At 35.8% G+C, this 20,640-nt stretch overlaps 1 protein-coding gene and 1 long non-coding RNA gene across 2 annotated transcripts in view; one reads left to right on the forward strand and one right to left on the reverse strand.

The window, feature by feature from the left end:
* The window catches only part of LOC121421150 (hyalin-like), a 38,384-nt gene that overhangs the window by 6,623 nt on the left and 11,121 nt on the right, over window positions 1-20,640 (forward strand). The window contains exons 4-16 of the mRNA XM_041615813.1: window positions 1,618-1,845; window positions 2,408-2,662; window positions 4,726-4,995; window positions 5,442-5,693; window positions 6,587-6,835; window positions 7,605-7,729; window positions 9,071-9,191; window positions 10,650-10,901; window positions 14,739-15,002; window positions 16,332-16,592; window positions 17,199-17,296; window positions 17,690-17,921; window positions 19,311-19,444. Of these exons, the coding sequence (XP_041471747.1) occupies window positions 1,618-1,845; window positions 2,408-2,662; window positions 4,726-4,995; window positions 5,442-5,693; window positions 6,587-6,835; window positions 7,605-7,729; window positions 9,071-9,191; window positions 10,650-10,901; window positions 14,739-15,002; window positions 16,332-16,592; window positions 17,199-17,296; window positions 17,690-17,921; window positions 19,311-19,444 (2,741 nt within the window). The remainder of the gene's footprint in view (window positions 1-1,617; window positions 1,846-2,407; window positions 2,663-4,725; window positions 4,996-5,441; window positions 5,694-6,586; window positions 6,836-7,604; window positions 7,730-9,070; window positions 9,192-10,649; window positions 10,902-14,738; window positions 15,003-16,331; window positions 16,593-17,198; window positions 17,297-17,689; window positions 17,922-19,310; window positions 19,445-20,640) is intronic.
* LOC121421160 lies at window positions 2,992-4,710 on the reverse strand. The gene is made up of 2 exons (XR_005970947.1): window positions 3,704-4,710; window positions 2,992-3,093 (listed from the first exon to the last, which is right to left on the reverse strand). It is a non-coding gene; the product is annotated as an uncharacterized LOC121421160 (long non-coding RNA).

The following is a 20,640-nucleotide window of genomic DNA, read 5'->3' on the forward strand; positions in this document are numbered from 1 at the left end:
AAGTGTCAACACTTTAAATAATTTTACATAGTGACTAAACCACAGAGTGAAAACTGCCCCACTTTGTGTAAGTAAAGTGGTTAATGTGAACACAATATGACAATATACAGTGTATGATTGTTTATACCTCACACCGTGTTTACATAAGGATTCCATTGTGACAAAGTGGGTTAAATTTTCCGTCTGTGGTAAAGTCCCTATGTAATCCACAGTGTTGACAGACTATTCCAATCTATTGCATAGTGGAATGACAATGCGAATACAGAGTGATCGCAGTGTCAAACCAATATTGTCACATCATATGTCTCACTGTGTTTTTTGGTAAGGGGCCCCACACCTAAATACATGCAGTTTCATACGTAAGAATCAGAAGAATCAGAAGAAGCTTATAATAAAATAGTTATTAAAATGTTGATTTGATTATCAACATAAAATTTGGATGTAAAAGTACACATTCTATCACAATTTCTGTAGGAAAATAGATCATTTAGATTGAGTATCTATGCAAAGCAATAATGCCCATTCATGTTTCGGTTCTTTTTTTAATATAGTATTGACATTTCATTTAAAAAATACCCAAATAGGTCATCACATTGTGTGTTGACACTTTGCTGAACAAACGTCACAGTACGTGTCGAAATCTTCTTCACAATGTGTCACTGTGTGAAAATATACACAGCAAAAACTGTGGTGTTAACCGGTGTACGTATGTGACCACACCAGTTATTTTACACCGGTGTTAAATTGGTGGTGTTAGTCTTACACCTATAGGTGTTATTACAACGCCTATGGTTGTTACATTTACACTCTTTGGTGTTATGTTCAATCTCTAGGGTGTTATTTTAACACCTCAGGGTGTGGTCCTCTATTAACACCAATTGGTGTCAGTTTTAACACCGCAGTTTTTACAGTGTATGAACACACTAAATGAATGACATACAGTGGCTATCTTCTTTACACTCACATATAGTGGTTCTTATCTTTACTGCAGGGGCACTATGCGAACACACTTTGGTAAGAGAATTTCACAGAGCTGCAAGTTTTTTAATACGTGTAGATGTGAACACAATGTGCGTGCCGATTTCACACAGTAAAGAATTAAGTCACACTGCGAACCGTTTTTTCTGTGTGACGGTGACAACCTACACGCATCATATTCAGGAATTGTGTTCATAAAGCTCTGGTTGACTACCACACCGTGTTGACTAAGTGGCTAAGTGTTCTTTCCGCTTGAGTCTTTGGAAGCCAAGCTGTCTTTGCATATTGCCAAAAACAAACACTTTCCCACAGGATGATATAAACTCAATCTTACAGTTGTAATGAGTCACCAAATTTTGGGTCGAGTCGAGTAATATCTAATTAGGGATCATGTCGAGTCGAGTCAGCTGAGTCACTCTACAATGGAAACGAGTCGTGATATACTGTTCGAGTCATTTGTAGGTGACTCGAGTCATGACTTGATCACAACCCGGTAGAGAGGGGGACAAGTGGGTTAATTCCAGTGAACCGGTTCGTTTGATCCTTGTCAAAATGGAGGATCTGTAGTTCAATAAAGGCTCTACAACCGTATTTGAGTTCACCCACTATTCACTATCTCTTTTCTATCTCACTCCCTAGATGGGCAACCGCCCTGGCTGACTTGCCCAGAAAGCCTCAATGTGAGCAACTCTGCACTGGCCACCTGGAATGTTCCGATAGCTTCGGACAATTCTGGAAAAGTTCTACTGAGCTCCAGCCACTCACCAGGAAGCTACTTTCAAATCAATACATCCACTGAGATCACCTATACCGCGGTGGATGGGAACGGAAATAGTGCCTCCTGTTCCTTCAATCTGACCATTGTCCGTAAGCACATTTGTTCTTAAAGAAATGTGAACTACATATTCACATCTATGTCATCAAATATTGAAATAGAATATAGAATATTCGGTTTAAAAAATGATAATTAGGCGTCAGCAGTGGGGGGGGGGGGTATCGTATTATTTCTTCCCCGGCCCCCACTTTTTTATCAGCTATTACTAAATAGTACTATTTATCCTCTCAGTTGCCCCTAGCAATAAAAGAAGAAGCGTTTGAAGTAGACAAAAGACCCTGCCAAAAAGCACCAAAAGGCATTATCTCAAGAAAGAATTTTTTAAAATATATACAGTGAGAGAGGGGAACCCCCTCCCTCACTCTCTTTCTCGCGGGCTCAGTCATTTATTTTCCTAACTAATACTAATAGCACCTCTCTCATTTGGACCGGTTGACGCGTTTGAAATGAATTACTGTTCTTTTAAAAAATTGTCTCCACCTATTTAGCCCTACAAGGTCTAATTACCAAGTTAATATTTTCAATAAAGACAGATGTACTTCACAAGCTTTCACTATGTATGACATTTTTCAAAATATCCACCTTTGACCGCAGCGGATGGATCGCCAGAGATCATGAACTGTCCTTCGAATATCAACAAGGAGACACCTGTTGGCGTAACCAGCACGACTGTCACCGAACTGTGGACCCAGGAACCCACGGCTATATCCCCATTGGGAAGCACGGTGACTCCATCTAGTAACTTCAACATGACCTCTACCTTTGACCTTGGAACAACCAAAGTCACCTACACATTCAGAGATGAGAATGGATTTAGTTCCAAATGTGTCTTCCTTGTCTCCATAACAAGTGAGATTAAGATAATGTTGCCTGCAGAGCTAGTATCGGTATACGTGCAGTTGATTTCATTATTTCCCTTCAAATCCTGTCTAAATATCAATTCATATATTTAATTAGTTCATAATTGATAATGAAATCATTATTACTGAGTCGGTAATGGTATTTCACTTATCACGTTTTCATATTGAATCGTTCTTTAATGAATATAGGTGGTTGTGGCTGCCTCACTTAACACGAGATGCTAAGTAAGGAGTTTCGGTCGAGTTCGAAGGGGGGGGGGGGGGTTCGAAGAACAATGCACTCCAAAAGAAACTTATTCCGAACAGAGAGAATTACCGATGACGATTCGAATTTAATTGCAAATCTCTCATGTAACATCAAGTAAAGTAGATACAGATGTAGGTAGTAGTTACAGATGTAGATAGTAGGTTGATAGAATACTGCGAGAAATAGAGAACAAATAGAACGAACATTTAGTATTCAAATTCACAAATGATATTACGAAAGAAAACTAATGATGCGACTTTATGCTATGACTAAATACTCGAAAAGGTATGCTAAATTACTATTCTAACAGCTAAGTGAAACAAATATGAATAAACCAAACAAACTACATAAAAACTGGATTATGTAACAAAATAGCATTAAAAGGAGAAATTGATAATAAGTTCATCAATTACATAGGTACAGACTAATTATAGCTAAATGGAATTTCCTAATATGAATAACAAGATGTTTATGCGACAAAATATTCAAGAAAGTATTACGAACAAATATGTCTCATAAACTAGTTAAAACGTCACAGAAATTAATGAAGACATTAATAAACTTACTGCTAACAATTTACAAATCAAAACATTTAAAGTGAGGATAAATATAGGAAATGTAGTTATTAATCATAAAGATAATCTCGAAATAAAGCTACAACTTTGCAATAAGAAATATCCAAAACTGAGTTCTAAAATGCATATAAATTAACTATATTACTAGTACTTTAAAGAAATTAACATAGAAAATATCTATGATAGTGAAATATAAAACTATTCTTACCAATTTGAGGCTTTGAACTGTTGAAACTGAATCGAAGGTATCGAAAGATCGAACTAAATATTTGAGGTGTCTAAAATATGATGTTAACTTGCTTGCTTTCCGAAATGTAATGACTTGGCTTTCTCAAAAAAGCTAAAAACCCAAGCCAAGCTCTACCAGTACAAGTTGAAGCTATAGAAAAGGGGTTGCACAAATTGAAAGGGGGTCATTGTTCTACAATTACTGTGGCCAAGTTTGTGTACTAAGGGTCTGAAGGTCCAGACAATTGCTCCTCTGGGAATGAATAGAACCTTCACAGAGAACATAGTTCTCTTTAATCAGAGTGTATAGTTCTTATAACACTGAATTATGTACAAGTATATATCTACTACATGTAAGCATATTGAATACTATATGAAAAGTTTTATGTACAAGAAAATATTATATATGCCTACTAGATATATATTCCAATAAGACTAATTTCAATATCTAAACATGATCAAAATCTGTAGACTGAAAGCAAGTTATAAGGACAAACACTAAATCAATATCATTTTAAGAATGAAAAACTTAATTAATCAAAAACATGTAAATATAAAATAATAAACCTTCACTGCCTACTGCTGCAGTGACAGTGGTATTTTTATTCCCTAACTTCTTCACGTGAATGCATATACTGAAGCATAATAATATGTGCCAACGTAAACGACGAGATAAGAGGAGCAGAAGACAGGTTAAATGACGAGAAGACGAGTGTTTAAACTTGACAGAACGGTTTGTTTATGGCACAAAGATGAGATGACGAGTAGCAGATCCAACAACTTGTCATCCTGTATTCCTGTATCAAACAAGTCAACTTGCCAAGTTTAACAACTTGTCGCCTAAAACAACTGTCTTGAAGGTGGCGTCGGTTTTTGCCTGAATTACAGGAATAATAATATATTGATACTCTTACCTTTTTCTTCTTCACTTTATTCTTCTCTTCTGTAGCGCGAGCCATAATGTAACCATGGTAACATTGCATTCCTTGTTTTAATGTAAAGGTGCAAGTGACACAGAGGCCCCGACACTTGACGATGGCGTAACATGCCCGTCAACTGTCATTCGGAATGCTCCACCAGGAACGACCGAGCTGCAAGTCATTTACGATGAACCAACGTTCACCGATAACGTTGATGGGAAAAACATCGTGATCACACAGACGAAGTCCTCGGGTTCGACGTTCACCGCGGGAACGACGGAGGTTCTGTACGTCGCTGCAGATTCATCTTTTAACATGAACACCAACTGCATAATTAACGTTATCGTCAATGGTAAATACTCCTTTACATTTGATAAAGCATGTACTTTTAATCCCATTATTTCCATATTCGTACTATTTCATTAGAGGTCTTTTATGCTCTGATCTTTCAGTTGGACTATGTAAGCTTGATTTCATTTTTTCAGCCATAATATAGAGAGAAAGTATCTCTATTCAGAGCAGAAGCATGATATATTTATAATAATTGCATAATATTTTTAAAGAGAATTATTTAAATGTGTTTTAAAATTAATTATTCGTCGTTTATTGCAAACTTCTGAAAAGAACATACTAAAAAATGAATCATATTTTTTTCATATTGAATCATACTTCAATGGTATGATAAACTGAACACAGCGTATACGAACGATACGCATCAAAATACATAATCACACCACAGATACTATACAAAAGAGATAAAATAGATTTTAAAAAGTTATTACTTCTGATCTCTCTCAGTGACGGAAGACAACGAGAATCCAGTGATTTCGGGTTGCCCAGCTAATATCACGCGATGGGTAAGAGAGGGAGGATCCCCTGTGGTTGTCAACTGGCCCAGTCCAAACGCAACTGATAACTTCGAGGTGGTGACATTTAACTCCTCCCACTGGCCAGGGTCCATGTTTGATGAGGGTGTGACGCGGGTCACTTATAATGCAACCGATCTAGTCAACAGACAAGATACCTGCGAGTTTCTTGTCACAATAATAGGTTTGTTTTTTATTATTTTATTGCTTTTGTTATCATCACCGTTATCATCACCATCATCATCACCACCACAACCATCATCATTCTCATCATCAATATAATCATCCCCGTCATCATCATATTTTGTCCAGCATGATCATCGCCATCATGATAATAATAATAACAGTAATAAAATCAGTTTTATCAAACTGATATACTCATCATCTCCCAAACAACATCTATAGTCCAAGAATAATAATGAACATTATTTTTGGTATACAGCTGAAAAGAATCCTTGTCCCATTGCATTAAATGTTATAAGCAGAGTTTACCAATAACTGAAATTGATCTAAGTTTTCAATCCAAGCAAAACTACTTTAGTAAAGTAGTATAATATAAACGTAAATAGAATGTGGGTGACTTTTCCTGACGAGGAGAGCTTTAATCTCGTATATAGTATTACTTTTATTTTTTCCAACCATTTCCCCGCTAGTAATATGATGATGATGGTAGTTGTGAAAACAGGTGTGTTGGCTCAGTTGGTAGAGCGCCCGTCTAACAACCGGGAGGTCGGGGGTTCAAACCCCGACCACGTCAGACCAAAAGACGGTAAAAGATGGGAGCTGCTGCTATCCCGTTTGGCGTTCAACGATTAAAGGGACGATTATTAGGCAAAGCAATTTTTCGGAGCATTTCATTTCATGTCTATTTCGAACAATAATTATTACCGATTTCAATCATTTAATTATTTATTAAACACTTTTAAAACCGCCTTTTCTGTCATTAGGATATCCTGATACCAGGCGGAATATGCATCATCTATTTTTCCTTCTCTTGTTACACGGGTAGAGTTATACAAGTGATAATTGTGTTGTTTTACAGTTACTTATTGTTCTTTTGTATGTTGCATTTGGTAGTTGATACCGAGTTACCGGTTGTTGACTGTCCGGATAATATCAACGTTTTCGTTGGAGAGACAGTGAATTCGTTGCCAGTGACATGGGATCCCCCTAACATCACAGACAATTCCGGTAATGTCACTATGGTATCGAGTCATCAATCTGGGGACAGTTTTGGCGCCAACGACCCCACCACGGTCACCATTGAGGTCACAGATGAAGCTGGAAATGTTGGACTACCCTGTAGTTTCATAGTTAGCGTAATTGGTAATGATTCACTTGATCTTTCTTTGCTATTTTATTTTAAGCTTTTTCCTATTGTTTTTTATAACCTTATTCTTCCCGTCTTTCATCCTTTCTTCATCTTCACCTTCTTCTTTTGTTTCTTCTTGTTCTTCTTCTTGTTCTTGTTGTTGTTCTTTTTCATTCCCTTATTCTTCTTCCGCTTCTCCTACTTCTTCCTCACTTCTCTCCCTCTACCTTGTTCAACCCCTTCTCCTTCAACTCCTCTTATATCTTTCCTCAATTATCCCCCCCCCCAACATCTAGTGATCCATTGGCGCCATTGACATTGAAATTGGACATGGAATGCATTATTGATCATGCATTTTATTTGTTTATCGTATGGATTTTTATCTTTGACCATTACTGGCCCCCTTGTCTGAATGGATTGAAATCTTAAGTAGATGGTAAAGCATTGGAGCTATTAACATAATTCAGACCTGGACCTTTTACAAATCAAATTTCTGTTTAAGACGGAAAAATGATGCTAGTAAAATTTTTCGGCAATGTCTGAACATGTTCACAGAACCTGTCAGTAATTTATGACAGTTTTTATTTCAGTATTTGTTTTTGTTTTTAAATCTACGAGATTGCAGTGTTATATGTAGAGTACGTGTAGCTGTTTTTTTTTTTTAGGGGAGTTGAGTGGACCGGCCCTGGCTCCTCACATATCCTATTGCCTCTTAAAAATTATCAACAAAAGAAAATAATTATTTGACATTTCTCTCTTTCCTTTCTTATTCCCACACTCCAGTTGACCCGGCTCCGGTCTTGATATGTCCTAATGATTCAATCATCAATAGTACCGTGTCTGGACAATCTTATGCTGACATCTACTGGCTAGATGAGATAACAGTGACAGACGACACATCAGTGACGGTAGATAATTCAAGAACGATATTTTGTATATAAGGGGGAGTATTATTGCATGTCATAACCCTTATCTCAGTCACCATTCCCATTACTTTCATCTTAAAAAAAGTATCAAGACTATACAATCATAACTGGGCTGGTTTAGACTAGAGCTTTGGTGGGTGTTTCATAAAGGTGTTCTCAGATTAAGAGCCACTTTAAGAACGACTGCAGTGATCATTTCTTGTGGTAAATGTTATTCACCATTAAATATTCATTGGCGATCGTTTAGCATGTGAGAAAGGCTCACCAGTCATTCTTAAAGTCGCTCTTAACTTACGAACGGCTTTACGAAACGGCTCCCAGGTGGGTGTTTCATTAAGCTGTTCGTAAGTTAAGAGCGACTTTAAGAACGATAGGTGGTCCTTTTTTGTGGAGAATGTGTGGGGGATGGCATATTCATTGACGATGGTTATATATAAGAAAGGTTCACCAGTCGTTCTTAAAGTCGCTCTTAACTTACGAACAGCTTTATGAAACGGCCCCAGGGGTTTTTCATAAAGATATTCAAAAGTTAAGAGCGACTTTTAGAACGACAGGTGATCCTTTTTTTACGCACTAAACCATCTAAAGAATCTGAGGCATTGATGAAACTTCTTTTTGACAAAATAGATTTGTATAGCAATCAAAATATAAACGTTAAATTGTGTGTTAGAAAATATAGTATATGTGCTATATTAGCTACAGCCAATAAGTAGGTATATTTTTTTACTGTAATGAAATTGAAATCTTCCATAATTAGATAAGCCTATATTCCTAAAGCAATGTAGTGTTGACTAGTGACCTGAAAAAAATTACTAATGTGGAGTAGAATTCATTGACGGCAAAAACTTTTCGCGTTTTTTTTCCCCTGATGAATTTGTATGATTTGTAGGGTTTATTTAGCATTTTTCATAAAATAGAAACAAAAGCCTACATGTTGAGACGTTATTGAATGCGTATAGACAAATCTACAAGTTGGGTAACACTTGAACTCACATTTTCACGGATCACGTTCTCTAAAATGTAATTAAATCAATTTGATAATTGACATTCGATATTAAATAAAAGTTACTTTCAAAGATACAATTCGCGTTCTTTTTTAAATATAAAATCTGTTAATTTAGAACAATAATTTGATCAGAGTTAATCCATTTTTATATACAATGCCCTATTTGATTGTATACAACAGCTATTTCCTTTTATTTAACACACACTCTCTCTCTCCCTCTTATTCCAGTGGATTTATTCACTCTTTAATCACTTCGAGGAGTGAATTATTCAATCGATTAAAAAAAACATATCACTTTCTTGTCCTTTTCCTTGCAGGCTATCAACCCGCCTAAAAACCCACTTCGAGTTGAACTTAACTCACCGACCACGGTTAACTACACAGTCAAAGACTTACGAAATAACACCAAATCATGCATTTTCCAACTACAGGCCAACGGTAGGCCCCTGTAAAGGCCACCGCACACCTTACGACTGTTCGCGATCCGATTTTGGAACAAATCGCATTTTACTTATTTTTCTGAAAATGTGAATGAAGCATATCATTTTATTTGGGTTTGAAATTGATTGAAAGAATACTAATATAACCATTTTGAAAGATTGCAAGCCTTTATTTTTGAGTAAAGGCCAAATTAGTTTCAAATCGTAGCCAATCGTACGACTGCTATGATGTCATTACGACTAGATATTAAATTCGCTTTTATTCTAAGAAGGATGATAGCATAGTCACAGATATGAACATAGGTATTCGTACGATGATTTAGAACATAACACATTTTATTCCAAGTCTCAATATTAGCATCAAATTCTACTACATTTTATTCTGAAATCGGGTCACAGACCAATCGTAAGGTGTGCGGTCGCCTTTAAGCTATTACTAAAAGGGTACCCCCAGACTGAAACAGAGTGAAATTCAACGAGCAAAACGCTGAAAATTTCATCAAAATCTGATGAAAAATAATTAAGTTATTTAATATCAAATATTGTCATTATTTTGTGAAAACATTAGTTGCATGCCGTCATTAATATGCAATATGTGGGCTATTGATATGTCCCCACTTTTTCTTTTTTATTTTAACAACATGAAGCCATAACTATTTCATACTTTTATATATGTGTGAAAAGAAATCTCTTTCTTGCAATAAAATAAGCTTTAACAATGATAATTTCACAAAGTAATAATAATTCAACACAGTAAATCACATTTTTATATTCTTGGAAGATAAAAAATGTTTAAAAAATACATGCATAACAAGGTATAAAAGAATATGTTCGATGGGATATCTCGCTCATTGCACGATAGCATACCAAAGAACTGTTTCACCAAAATAATGCCAAACTTTAAAATATCATAACTTTGTTGATACTAGTCCATTCTTGTGGAATTTTCAGTGTTTTGATTGTCTGATTTTATACTCCATCTCCTCAAGTCACAAACCCTTCAGGATGGAGAACGCTTTAAATGTGATTTGTACCGTTTATGGTCGAACTTAAGCCATATATTCAGAAATTATCGGCAGACGAGAAGATGTTCATGCAAATGTTTGTATTTCTATATGCAAACCCCAATGTAAATATACACAAGGCCACTTGGCTTTATTTATGCAGTTCCCCATTTCATTTTCATTTTTACTCTTGCTTGTAAATATATTATATCTCATACCTTGCTTTATAATTGTTTTTATCGAGAATGAAATAAATGCAAATTGAATTGAATTGAATTGAATTATTTTGTGGGCAAAATGTAAGTCTTACACACCTGGCCAATCATATATCCCAAGCAACGTCATTGGTAATTAAAATATTAAAAAAATCTGTGTTCATAGCAAAGTTCCATTGCTGATTATCACTGGACGTACTAAAGTATTTATAAAGTTGTGATTTTACGTTGTTGTAGACACGGAAGGACCGGTGTGGAGTCCGTGTCCTTCCGATATCATACGAGAAGCCGACCCAGGTACCAATTCGGCCATCGTAAGCTGGGATGTTCCTGTCAACCTTACGGACAACTCAGGCGAAACTCCCACTGAGGAGGATCGTCCTACGACCCCTCAACGTTTCTTCAGTGGAATACCCAACACAATCACCTACCTAGCCTGGGATGGATCGGGAAATATGGGCACCTGTGAGTTTGACGTCATAGTTACAGGTATAGTCGAGTTAAACGTCTCCATGACCTTTTATTTGTGTTAATTCTTGCGAATTTAAGTAAATAAAGGATAACAGTATAGAGTGCGCGCCAGGAAAAAAAAAGAAAGCGAGAATTATCAGTGATGTATCATATCTGAATCACAAGTAAGATAATAAAATGAACTACCAGCTTAGAGTCTTAATTTAAAGGGTTTTTTTCACGAGGTGTATATGACATATTTCTTTCTCACGCATGAGTGAGGAAGAAGAAATTTGAAGAAATGATACTAACAAAGTATCTAAATTTCAAATAAAAAAAATCACATATCCATAATTTTATTTCACAGTTTGCTTACCGTAGCTATCGCATCGTTAATAAAAGATTGTATTTATGGCGGATCGTCAAAAAAACAACAAAAACAAATAAGAGTTGAGTTAATCTAAGAGTTTTGCTGTAAAAGTCTTCATTTTATAGATTATTGGAATCTAAAAATTATTTATTATTCAAAAGAAACAAAACTTTGTTATTTCTCGATTATTTTCTTTGATGGGGGTATGTTACACCCACAAATGTAATAATCGCCCACAAATGTAATAACGCCCACAAATGTAATAACACTTTACCCACAACGCCCACAAATGTAATAACACTTTACCCACAAATGTAATAATTTTTGATCGCCCACAAATGTAATAACACTTTACCCACAAATGTAATAACGCCCACAAATGTAATAACACTTTACCCACAAATGTAATAACGCCCACAAATGTAATAATAACTTTACCTACAAATGTAATAAATTTGAAGTGATTTTTGGCGAATTCGTTCTAAACTAATATCCTATAGTAATGCGTTCATATAGCACAAAAGTTCAAAGTCTTTTTTCCAGTCCCGGTTAATGAAATATTACAGTACAAGTCCAAGTCTTTTTCCAGACCCGGTTTTTCAAAATTATAATATACGTCCAAAGTCTTTTTACCAGACCCGGTTGTTTCAAAATTATAATATACGTCCAAAGTCTTTTTTCCAGACCCGGTTAATTCAAAAATTATAATGCAAGTCCAAAGTCTTTCTTTCAGACCCGGTCGTTTCAAAAGTTATAATATACGTCGGTGAGGGGTAAAGACAACACTCTAAGCCCAAGCATTTTAAGTGGGTTTAATTTTGAAGATTGAACTCAGCTGTCATTTTTTTTCGATATTTCTTTATCTTTTAAATAACAGGGTCCAGACGATAGACTAAGCATAATACTCGTGTTATTCCACAAGAATAAGAATATGAGTCTTTTGTTTTTAGGATTGTTTAATTCATTTTTAAATCACCGGGTCTGGAATAAAGACAACGCTCTAAATGTGTGCTTTTCTACATGCATGGTCTTTATTTGGAGGATTGTCGGTTCTTAGATTCGTTGTTGGGGGTTGAGTTTTTATAGATTTTTTATTCCTGAAATAATTGTGTCTGGAGGAAAGTCGATCTTCGACAATCGGTCTTCATGTTGTTCCAAAGTAATTAGATTATTGGGTATTCGTTTTAGAATATTTGTAAAAACTATTTTATTTTTCAAATAGTAAACAAGTCTGGAGAAAGGATGTTTGCTTTACACACGCGTTATTACAATGTTGTGTAGGGGTAGTAGTATTATTTTTAAAAAGACATATTTTTACTGGATGAAACTTTGGAAATTTGGTCTTAGATTCGAAGTTTTTCAGTTACTTTTTTTTAATAGCCGGGTCTGGAGGAAAGAGTACGTTTTAAAACTCGTGTTATTCCACGAGAATAAGAATATAAGGTCTTATGTTAGATTTTTTTTCGTAACTGTTTTAGGTCTGGAATAAAGACAACACTCTAAACCTCTTTTAAAACAGGTTCTTAGGTTGAAGGTTTGTTTGGTCTTAAACTTTGATTTTTTCAATTGTTACTATTAGCGTTTTTTTAAAGAAAAAAATGGTCGGGCTGAAAGACTACGCTATATATCCAGCATTAATAAGATTATGGGGTCTTTATACTGTTTTTAAACTGTTATTTATAATGTTTAAATAACAGGTAACCTGGTCTGGAGAAAAGACTACGCTTGATTCTCAATTTACTCTTAGTGCATATATTCACAATATACACCGTATAAGTTGAAACAACAGCAAAGACATTAATTCCACCAGTTTTAATTAACTGGGTCTGGAGAAAAGACTAAGCTCGATTCCCATTTTTCATTTATCATTATCGTATCTTAGTTTGGACTTATATTATAAATTTTGAAATAACTGGGTCAGGAAAAAGACTTTGGACTTATTAAAATTCTTGAAACAACGGGTCTGGAAAAAAGACTTTGGATTTATATTATAATTTTTTAAACAACCGGGTCTGGAAAAAAGACTTTGGATTTAAATTATAATTTTTGAAACAACCGGGTCTGGAAAAAAAGACTTTGGACTTTTATTATATTTTTTTAAACAACCGGGTCTGGAAAAAAGACTTTGGATTTATATTATAATTTTTGAAACAACCGGGTCTGGAAAAAAGACTTTGGATTTATATTATAATTTTTGAAACAACCGGGTCTGGAAAAAAGACTTTGGATTTATATTATAATTTTTGAAACAACCGGGTCTGGAAAAAAAGACTTTGGACTTATATCACAATTTTTTAAACAACCGGGTCTGGAAAAAAAGACTTTGGACTTTAATATATTTTTTTAAACAACCGGGTCTGGAAAAAAGACTTTGGATTTATATTATAATTTTTGAAACAACCGGGTCTGGAAGAAAGACTTTGGACTTGTACTTTGATGTTTTATTGACCCGGTCTGAAAAAAAGACTGCACTTTTGTGCATTATGAACGCATTACTATAGGATATTAGTTTAGAACGGATTCGCCAAAAATCCCTTCAAATTTATTACATTTGTGGGTAAAGTCATTATTACATTTGTGGGCGATCAAAAATTATTACATTTGTGGGTAAAGTGTTATTACATTTGTGGGCGTTATTACATTTGTGGGTAAAGTGTTATTACATTTGTGGGCGTTATTACATTTGTGGGTGCAACAGGGTATCAGATGAAAGATTATTGCATTATTTAGACAAGTTACACGCATTTCTATCAGTTAAATGCCAATACCACCGCCAAGTGACTTTTCTGTATCCTTCAATTGTTTTTATTTACTTATGCGTGAATCAACTCAGTTATTCCATGAAAGAGGAGATTCTACGCTTTCCAATAATCATCGAATAATCTCGGTTTCGTTGTGTGTGTTTGTGTGTGTGTGTGTGTGTGTGAGGGAGGGGTTGTGTGTGTGTGTGTAATGGAGAGGGCGGACACACTATATCTGCACTATATATTACTTTTATCATTTGATTGCAGGAATGGTATATAAGTAGGAATTTATTTTCAAACATGATAATGTAAATGACCAAGTTGATGAAAAACTTAAAATTCTTTAACTCGATTTAGATTATCTGATGGACACTTTGTCTGCCTTTTGGTGATAATCTGCAATAAGGAGTATACTGTGACCAGTTCTCAGAGTAACTGGTCCATGTCCCATCCCACCAAAGTGTCGAGTTTGTGTAAAGTTTCCTTAATGCATGAAAAATTATTAAATCCCCAAACAATGTTCAAGTATTTTAAAGAATATATATTTTTAGAAATAAAAATAAAATGGCGGCATCTGTCATTTCACGTTTAATGTCTTATTCATTCATTTCAATTCTTTCAACAATATATTTCCCTAGAGAGATCGCATTATAAATACAACATTCTAAGTCTCTCCCATTAAAGAAAGATTAAATAAAGATGTGAAAATTCCTTGTTAATATAGTTACAGTGATTACATTTAACGATTATTTTCATTCACAGTCGATTCGGAGGATCCTGAAATCTTAAACTGTCCACCAAACAGCCCACTGGTTTTCTCCACCCCGACTGGAGCTGCTTCGGCCGCTGTCACCTGGGATGACATCACGGCAAACGATACGGCAGACGGTCCCCTCGCTGTTGTGCCATTAAACATCAACCCTAGCCCTGGTGATGTTTTAGCCATAGGAATATATGACGTCAAATACACGGCCACAGACAGCAGTGGCAATGTAGCAACATGCGAGTTTCAGGTCGAAGTGAACGGTCAGTTGAAAATGTGTGTGTACGCGTGTGTGGGAGAGTGAGGGGTGCGGGTGTGTGTGTGAGAGAGAGGGTGCGTGGGTTGTGTTCCTGTAAGTGTGCATGTGGATGCGTTTATTAGGTAGAAAACTCTGTAGCTCTTAAATGATTAATACAAAGAAAATTACAAATTTAAATTCATTTATTCCATCACATTTCTTAAAAACAGGGTACAATTGTGAATTGTATTTGGTTTGTTTTGAATTACGTATTTTCACTCAAGACTTGCTAGAATTGTTTCTATTTGAGTTTTGGTGCATGTTTCACTCGAACTTCATAGATTCTCAACTCTCAACGAATTTCAATTCATAAAGTATGATATATACCAGAGAGATAATCCGTGTAGGTCTGTAAGAAATTACTAGTTCGCAAAATGTAAGGAACCAACCTGTAAAAATAAGACCGAAAATTGGCAAGGTCTCTCAGCATTCTCAAAGCTCATGTAAATTCTCTGGGGAAGGCATGCGCGTATTCTAGGGGTGCTTAAGAGCCCCCCCCCCCACCCCGGTAGGCAAAAACGCCGGGGTGCCAACAAGTGGGTAGAAAAGAGAGGAAAAGAAAAGGGGATAAAATGAGGGAAGGAAGAAGAGAAAGAGAACAAAAGAGGAAAGAAAGGGAAGGGGGCGTCGAATTGATGTTCGACCTAGGGGCGCCGAATTGAGGTTCGACCTAGGGGCGCCGAGTTGATGTTTTACTTAGGGGCCGAATTTATGTTCGACATTACGGCCCGAATCGATGCTTTACTGAGGGGCGCCGAATCGATGTTCCATGGACCTAGTTTGGTCTTTTAAGGATCTCCCATGCCGGTCTTTTAGTGATCTATGCAAAACTCTGACAGATTATTGTTGAAAGATTATGAAAAGTAAAAAATAAATCCTTTGAAAGTTCAATAAGATACCGCTGAAGACCTTTTTTCCTGAAATACAGGTGAAATACTGTTTTGAACAATTTCAAAAGTTTTAGATTCCATGAAAACGACGAAGACCATAGATAGATCGGTACAGAATCGTGTAAGACTTCAACAATCATTGAGGGTCATTGAAAGACCATTGTAATATCAAGCAAGTTTAACGATCTTTCAGAGATCTTGCATCGTTCTTGCTCTCTGTGGAATGGGAGTTTAATAAATATGTCAACATAAAAAAGTGAGATCAATATCCCCTCCCCCTATATAGAAAAGTTGACCGCTGTTTTGTTTAATCGGGCGTGACTGCACAGGATGAGATAACAACATAAGTGATAAATTATATGGGCAATAGTTGAATATATATTTATGTACATCTATGTTCTAAGACCCTGAGCCACCAACTATCACCGGTTGTCCTGATGATATAATCGCTTACGCCCGATCACAAACGAGTCAGATTCCAGTTTCCTGGACAGAGAATGCGACAGCCACAGATAACTCTGGGACAGTCACCGTCTTTAGTAACCCAGTATCAGGCTCGCTCTTCCCCACTGGTCAGACGACTCAGGTAGTTTACTCGGCCAGAGATCCATCGGGAAACGAAGCAGCGAATCCATGTCCATTCACCGTTACCGTCCAGACAGCAGGTTCGTTCATGATGCTTTGGTTGCTTATCATGTTTTTAATTAGGAATTTGACATTATAGGTCTGTATACTCTAGGAAATGTCATGTTCATCAATGTAAAACATGCATAGGGGAATGAAAAAAAATTGTCTTTGAATTAATTTCAATCTCTAGAGATTGTTAGTGGCAAAATGTTAGAAAATTCTCTGCGACAACAAATACTAGTACTGCTTCTGCACAGCAAAACTGTTTAAGAACTTTCTTGCGACCTTTTACCAGTTTTACGAACATCATGGTGCATGTTAGCAACCCTGCCGGTTCCCAAGCCTTCACCTTTTATTGTGACAACCTCCTCAAATAGGTATTAAAAATAATATGACACACCCGTCTTGTTTGACTCAATGAAGATAATTTCATGAGGGTGATATGTAATATGTACATGTAGTATTGGCGCCAACTGTTAAGACTTTGGTATTAAATTTGTAACTCAGTTGAACTTTTGAAAGCGACAATATGGAACTTTTTTCCGTCAACTTTGCGCAACTGAGGAAATGATTGTTGATTTTAAATATGGTCACATCTCTCAATGAGAGAGTCGTAATTCTTTTATTTGTTCTGATGATTTTAGATTTGATAACTATTAGAGGTTCTGTGACACTTGATCAGATCCGAGGGAATGGAGTCTTTACCGATCAACAAACAGCAGAGGAAACACTGGAAGCAGATGTAAGATTCGTTTTTTTTTACCTTGAAAAAAGGAATATACATATATAGAATCAAACCTATTTAAGACTAAATTGGGATTATATTACCTATTGTGATTGATAGTTAACATCCAAGAGAAACATTTTCTTCTAAAGGAACGCTAAAATAAAAAAGAAAAAGATACAGGCAGAAAATTTACAAAGAGGTTAATATGATAGTAAATTAAACCGTTAGTCTACATCTGCTTTGTATTTTAGCTAATATAACGGTCCTCTTCATGTCTGTGTGGGAGGGTGTGATAGGGAATTCGTATGTACATGCGTATTGGTAAAAATCTGAATCACCTGATATCAAGTATAGCTCCAATATATCCTTTGGAAATACTGAATAATACGATTCTCTATACATTTACAGCTGGTGTCATTATTTCGGACAACAAGTCTTGCTCCTGAATATTTTGTAGATGTTGAGGTGTCAAGCTCAGTGATCGTCTCGGACAGCAACCTCCGTGCTAGCTTTACGCTTTACCTCGCTCCGGATTCTCACTACAATAGAGGGGACATCGAGGATATATTTTACAATGCACTGGGGAACCGAGTGAGCTTTGACAGTGGAAACGTTATTGTACCGGAAAGCTTTGATCTGGGTAAGTTTATCTTGGATTGATGTCCTAATCTTACGGTGGTTAGAGGTTACGTGATCACTACACAACAAGAACTGTGGTATCGATTAGTGTACATATATAAATTGTCCACACCAGCCATAATCCCGTGTTAAATTTGGATAGTTCAGCTACTAACATGACTAAGGTGTCATTATGGAACATTTGGATAGTACTTTACACTCATTGGCCCGTATTCTGAACCCTTGTTTAAAAGTGTGGTTTAACTTTGGAGAGCAAATTGGGGCACAAATCCCTAACAGTACAACATCCAATTTATTAACTCATTATGACACCCAGGCTGTCTGGGAGTGATAACTGAAGTATTTTAAAGTATTTTTTTTATTCATTATGAAAGCAAAAGGAAACAAAATAGTAAACATAAGAAATATACAATATAAACAGAATGTTAGAATATTGAGCTCCCCGTAATTTTAGCTTAGACGTAGACCATAGTCTGTAAGTTAAACTTGACTTCAGAATACGGGCCATTGGTGTTATGCTCAATCGTTAGGACGTAATTTTAACACTTTAGGGTGTGATCCTCTAGGGACAACAACCGGGCCCCGTAACACAAAGGTTATAGCGATCAATCGCTATTTTGAAAGAACAGATCTGATTGAATATTCGTCATTCTACTACAAACAAAATGCCTATGCAACGATGGTCTTGATAGGCCGTTTTATTTAGCGATTAATCGTTAACCTTTGAGTTACAGGGCCCCGGTGTCAGTTTAAACACCCCAGTTTTTACAGCGTGTAACTTTCATCTAATTAATCCTTCACAAGTTTTGAAAAGAGGGGGGGGGGGGCAAACCGTTATGAATCAAACCTTGACATAAGATAATGTTTGGGGTCCTTTTGAAAACGTGAAAAACAAATAAACCCTCTTCTGAAAACAAAGTCCTTGCCTTGTTGAGGGATGGAGTTATTTCATTCATATCATTCGATCTAAATAATTCAAAGATTAAGTTCGATATTTTTGTGGCATTAAGAAAACATGTTTTCTGCTCCCATCGACAACTTTGCATGAAACCTTTTCATGATTCGTTTGTCTTGTTTCATTGGTTAAATTGATTGAAATCAATTATTAGTTTAACATATTACCTAGACGTTTCAATATCTTAGGGGAGAAGCTACAAAAGTAGTCGACTAGGGTTTTTTTCTTCAAGATTTTAGTGCAAGATAAAGAGCAGAACACGAGAGAAAAGAGGGGAAAAACTTTATCAAAAGAATACACCAGGTGGAATATCTCTTCCTAAACTCTTCTGTGCAATTAAAAAAAATTTCCCGGTGTTAGATCATCTTGCTCCTCCAGTCGAAATTCCCTGGCGTCGATCGTCCTGACACTCGTGCATGATTTAATATTTTACAGACGTGAGGGAATTTCGGGGTGAGTTCACTCTCAGGAGTATACTACCATCTATTGCTGGCGTTGACTTCGCATCATGCTGCTCAGATCCCAACAGTCAAAGTTACCAAAATTTACTGGAGAGAATCTATACTTATGTGAGTATGAAAATGGACATCCATATTTCAATTTTCGAAATGAAATCTGACATAGAAATACTCTGATTTTTTTTGAAAGTACATCGACAAAATTGCATTTCTCATACATTCGTTTATTATTTCTATATAATTGATATCGTTGAACGAATGTCAGCCATCGTATGGATAACATCATTACCTGTGCAGGTGCCGCGGCCGAGTGGTCTAAGACTCCAAGGCGCCTGACTATACATGGAAGGTCCGGGGTTCGATCCCCGGCCGCGGCACCTGTGTCCATGAGCAAGGCATTTAATCGGCAGTCCTCTTTTATCCAGCATTCAAATAGATGAAAATGCTATATGCATTCTTCGTAACTGGGTGTGCACTTGTTAAAAAAAATTATGCCGCATATACTCTTCCCATTGTAAGGTCTATGATTTTATTGGGTCCTTCAGATTAATTCAAATATCTGAATCGTTGTGTGTATGCTCTCTAATATTCAATGAGCCTTAAGAGTTGTAAATTAAAGCTTAAGTATATTTAAATTGCATACTAGTATTAGTATTATAATGATATGTCTGTTAATATAATGTGTCGTGCCAATGTATTAATGATGATAATGATAATATCAATTACCATACTCATGATGCTGCTGCTGATAATGATGATGATGAAAGTATAAAGTAATAAGATAAATAAAATGTGAACTCTTTATTTTCAACGAATAATCAATTTAATATTCATCAGTTACTTAACATCTACCTAAGATCTCATCACAAAATTGTTAGCATAATTGTTATCAATGGGAGGGGTTAACTTCAATCTTGGCTAATTTATGATTGTTAATGACCCGATTAGTGATCTGATTAAATGTTAGGGTCATCAAAGAGTACGGAGATCATTAGGCCTATATGAAATTTTTGGCAATATGATGATTAAAGATTATTGTTACTACTACCATAGTGATTATGTATAATTCATAATAATTATCTAATTTCATTTTATTTCCATATCCAACAAAAAAATTATTATTATCAAACTATTATTACTATTATTGTTATTATTATCAAAAAATCATGTGAAGAAAAATTGAAATTTGTAATGTAAAAATTCATTAAAACAGAAGTGTGCCCCCCCCCCTTGAAAGTGATGAGCTTTTTTTTTTGCTTGTCAAATTTTTCCTCGGACAAATGTGCCTCCCGTTTTGTAAAATCCTG

Source organism: Lytechinus variegatus, chromosome 1 (genome assembly GCF_018143015.1).
Source record: "Lytechinus variegatus isolate NC3 chromosome 1, Lvar_3.0, whole genome shotgun sequence".
NCBI lineage: Eukaryota > Metazoa > Echinodermata > Echinoidea > Temnopleuroida > Toxopneustidae > Lytechinus > Lytechinus variegatus.